General features: G+C 40.1%; 1 protein-coding gene across 3 annotated transcripts in view; it reads right to left on the bottom strand.

The window, feature by feature from the left end:
* Window positions 1–240: 240 nt before the first annotated feature.
* Window positions 241–4,649, bottom strand: part of LOC107681438 (pumilio homolog 2-like) — a 21,357-nt gene continuing 16,948 nt past the window's right edge. For all 3 annotated transcript variants that reach the window (XM_016477741.1, XM_016477742.1, XM_016477743.1), the window contains 2 exons: window positions 932–1,124; window positions 241–827 (listed from right to left, as the gene is read on the bottom strand). In XM_016477741.1, the coding sequence (XP_016333227.1) occupies window positions 696–827; window positions 932–1,124 (325 nt within the window). In that variant the 3' untranslated portion in view covers window positions 241–695. The remainder of the gene's footprint in view (window positions 828–931; window positions 1,125–4,649) is intronic.

Genomic DNA, 4,649 nt, shown 5'->3' with positions numbered 1-4,649 from the left:
ATAAATATATAATAATAAATATTGATTATTTCAAAGGGTTACTAATGACACAACATTTGGATATTTTCATGTCTGGGGAAAATTTGGGATTAAATGGGTTAAGTAAACAATTAGACACAAAATATTGATTTGAGTTAAAATATTTGCTTGGCTAATTAACCGCAAATCTTCAGTGAAGAAAAACAGTTCCTAGAAAGCAGCATGGTATAGAAGCTTGTTTCCGGCATGGGATAAAAAAAAAAAAAAAAAAAAAGTAAATTAAAAAGGATCACTCAGTTTGGCCTTATAAAGTCACTTGCTGGTGTAAATTGTTAGAACTGTAAATTTTCAGCAAACATTTCTTTTTCTACAGAGAATGTACAAGGTAAAAAAATGTACAAGATATTTACTAGAAAAGGAAAAAGGAAACAGTCAGTTACATCAATTACATCATGAACAAGGGTGTTGTGCTTTACCCAGGAAACAGCTTACAGACCATGCACTCTCTAGTGGGGGGTGGTGGAGGTAACAATGGGGACTGCACTGGGAACTGCACCAGCGACTAGTCAGACGTCTCAGCATTCTTAGGTGAGGCCAACTTCTTTTACTTTCATTTTTTTGGTAAAACCCCTAAAGGGTATGAACGCCACGGTGGAGAAGATGCCCATAACAGACGTGGTTTTGAGGGAAAGGGGCATGGGTTGGGTGGGAGGCCCTTACATTAGGCCATTGGTGGGGCCCCCAATTGGACCTAGGTCTGATCCACTCTTCATGTAGTACTTCTCCAACTTAGCCAGGATGTGTTTTCCATATGTGTATTTACGGAGAGTGGCAATATGGGGCCGAATCTGAAATTGACAACAGCAATGGTTTAAATACTGCCCGTGATGATTGCATTTTTTAATCTTTTCTTCAGTTATTTTAATGATGCGACAGCATTCTGTGCTTATACCTTGTGCATGATGATCTTGCGCTGGGCAGGTTCAGCCATGTCAATCATTCTTTGCACTACATAATTTGCATACTGGTCCTTCATCATGGTGTAGAGTGCACTGTGAGGTCCATCCTTCTGACAGCAGACTTCATCGATCAGCAGGGCCCTCTCCGCACGAGAAGAATGAATCACGCACTTCTCTACAACATTACTACAAGAGACAGACACATACAAAATAAAGGGAAATTTACAGTTTTCAGATGACCAAAGGGTATCTTTTTATATCTTTACATAATATCTTACAAATTTAATACATTACGCAAAAATTATACTTGAAAAGCACACAATAAAGAAAAAATAATTTGGGGTTATTTACTGTTATTACCATTTCATCGATTTTGTTGACGGAAAATAATAGCTGTACTGTAATACCATAAAACTACTTGTTTTGAGATTGAGGTAGCTCTGTAAAATTTTTCATATAAATAAATTCTAGATCATTTTTATTTAAACTGTACTATTTATATTATTCTTTATATTTTTTATATTTATAAATTAAATAGAAAACTTAGCATTGTCTCGACAACAAAATCCCCATCATCTGAATATAGTAAGGGTAAAACATTTTTTGGACAAACTAAGTTGACCAAATTTCTGGTAAAATTTCTTTAAGGAAACTGGGAATATTTCCTAGCTCAGTGGTCAAAATATAAATGAAATTTAATGGGTTATTACCTATTAATTAAAAAATTAAAAACAAAACACACACACACTTGCATTTGTGGTTTACGGGGACACTCCAGAGGTGTAATGGTTTTTATACTGTACAAACTAGTGTTGTCAAAAGACCCGGTATTTCGCTACAAAGTCGGTACTAAAAAAATTAAAACCTTACGGTACCAGGTTTTCTTGATGCGCTATCAGAAAGCTATCCTCTTCCAGTGTTGCCAAGTCCGAGATTTTCCCGCGGAATTGGGCTGCTTTAACACTGCTGCCGCGGGTTGTTATTCATGTCCGCGGGTTGAAAAACGACCCCATTAACGTGATATTTAGCCCCTGGAATGCGAATTGTACCAGGGGAACCAAAACCAAAACATGCGTATTTTATCCTCGGAACTCGATTTTTAACAGGGGACTTCCCCTACAGCAGTATGAAGTACAGTATACCCGAGGCAGACCTGTCGCTGAGTATGATGTCCCACACCCCTGGGAGGCACCTGTCCACCAGACTCCCCCCCCCCATCCTTCCAGCCTTACGCCACTCCCCCTGGTGGTTACCTGGTCTGTTCTGATGGCTCTCGAATCATGTCCTCAAATTATCAGCCTCCACAGCATGCTGAATTCCATCAGCCATCCTTCTCCTCGCCTCAAGCGGCTGGTTTCATTTCCTCTGCACACGACAGTGAACTACAGCACCTGCGTCATGAGCATGCACAATTAATGCAGACTCATCAGGCTTTTCAGGCAGACCTGAGGGAGCTGAGAGAAGTCCGTGCGGAAGTCAGAGAATTAGTTCAAGTTGCTCAGTCCCTTCAAGCTGACCTTCAAACCAGTCAAACGAGTGAAACCAGAGGTCAGAATCTCTCACCTGCACAGCCACCGGCGTTGCAGTTATCCAGTCCACCTGTGAGGCTGTATGAATCCACACCTTTAGTGGAGGATGGAAATTTTGCTGATCTTCCCCTACCGCCATGGGGATGACCCCAACCTACCACCCGAGCTCCTCCAGTCCTGGAATGCATGGGAGGAAGAACTCCGATACCTTCCTTGTATCTCCTTTCGCCGGTCTTATGTTCCTCCTGAAGTTGGGATGGATGGAGTTACCCATGAAGTACATATCTTCTCGGATGCCTCGGAGCAGGCATATGGAGCGGTGGCCTACCTCCGGACTACTGACCAGGATGGTCAGACCTACCTGTCCTTCATTATAGCACGCTCCCGTGTCACTCTAAACGAGCTCACTCCATTCCAAGACTGGAACTCTGTGGTAGTCTGAATTGGTACCGAGAACCGTGGATTTTCACTGGTATTGGTACCGAATACTGAAATTTTGGTACCGTGACAACACTAGTACAAACTGTATTTTCTATCGCCCTACACCTAAACCTACCCTTTACAGAAAACTACTAGCAATTTTTGAATTTCAAAAAACACCGTTTTGTATGTTTTTTAAGCCTTTTGTTTCACGGGGACACAGGAAGTGTCCTCATAAACCATGTTTACATTGTAGTACCCTCATAAACTATATATACCAGTACACACACACACACACTCAGTAGTATTACTTGGATTTAACTTGAATAGAAGCTATGTGGATACCTTTAAACTGATAAGATTATCTCTTTCAATAATTGATGATAATAGTGCTATGCTCTCAACCAGTATTCGGTATAGGACAGGGTACATGTCATTCAAATCTATATGAACTGGAAAAGCTGACAAGTTGCCTAAAGCCTTCATTATAAAGAATGAGAAAAAAACTAAAAGCATCAGCCTTTATGTCGAATATCCCTGAAATTATTGTTTTGCTTAATTAAGCTGGTCTAAATTAAGGCTAACGCACAACCTACAACAACAGAAAATAAATAAAATTTTCTCACATTTCTCTTGTCATAAACACTATCTACTTCTCAAACAATGGTATAATAATCCAAGTTGAAAGACGAAAATTAAGCATTTTCTCCCTAATATAAACCTTTATAAAGAAAACGCTTCATGTGACAATGCAGTAAGATAGTGATAATAAAAGACCACACTCTGCAAAATCAGTAAGGTGTATACTAACACATCAAGCAAGCACATGTGGCTACAATATTAACACAATGCGTTAAATTGTACGTTGGGAATTTTCGTTCCATAGAAAATCATTATAAAGAAAACACAATGTGGCTTAATGGACAAAAACAGTGGTTTAATAAAAAGGCCAAATTCAGTGAACCGTAAAAGTATACAGGTGCATCTCAAAAAATTAGAATATCGTGAAAAAGTATTTTTTTCTAACTTATTTAAAGGGGTCATATGATGCGATTTCAAGTTTTCCTTTCTCTTTGGAGTGTTACAAGCTGATTGTGCATAGATAAGATCCCTGAGTTGCAAAGACTAAAGTCTCAAAACCAAAGAGATATTCTTAATCAAAGTTAAGACACTGCCACGCCCCCCTAAAACGGCTCGTTCTAACACGCCCCCACATATCTAGGTCACTATGTGGAAATATTTGCATAATGCCGCCCAAATGTGCACGCAAAGAAAGAAGGCGTGGTTTCAGTAACCGCAGTTAGTGTTGAAGCAGCCATGTCAGGGAGACGCTGTGTGTTTCTAGGCGAAAGCAAAAGCACTTTATTTGGCCTTCCGAAAGTAGATGCATTTAGAAATCTTTAAGATTACTTACAACAGAACAGCAATGCATTTTATGGACGACCATTTCGTGAACCTAGGAGAGGAGGTAATTCTGACTTTGCTATGACAATCTGGCGCTTCTGAATCAGCTACTGTTTTGTTATTAGTTTAAGTATTTGATATTGACTGTTCAAATGCGGAGTTTTGCGCTTCGTGTGTGTGTGTGTGTGTGTGTGTGTGTGTGTGTGTGTGAGAGAGAGAGAGAGAGAGAGAGTGTGTGTGTGTGTGTGTGTGTGTGTGTGTGTGTGTGTGTGTGTGTGTGTGTGTGTGTGTGTGTGTGTGTGTGTGTGTGTGTGTGTGTGTGTGCGCGAGCGAGAGAGAGAGCGCGAGAGAGAGAGAG

This window comes from Sinocyclocheilus anshuiensis, unplaced genomic scaffold (assembly GCF_001515605.1).
Source record: "Sinocyclocheilus anshuiensis isolate Anshui unplaced genomic scaffold, SAMN03320099.WGS_v1.1 scaffold2563, whole genome shotgun sequence".
In the NCBI taxonomy this organism is placed as follows: Eukaryota; Metazoa; Chordata; class Actinopteri; order Cypriniformes; family Cyprinidae; genus Sinocyclocheilus; species Sinocyclocheilus anshuiensis.
The sequence above is the reverse complement of the archived record's forward strand: the minus strand, read 5'-3'. Positions and strand labels throughout refer to the sequence as shown.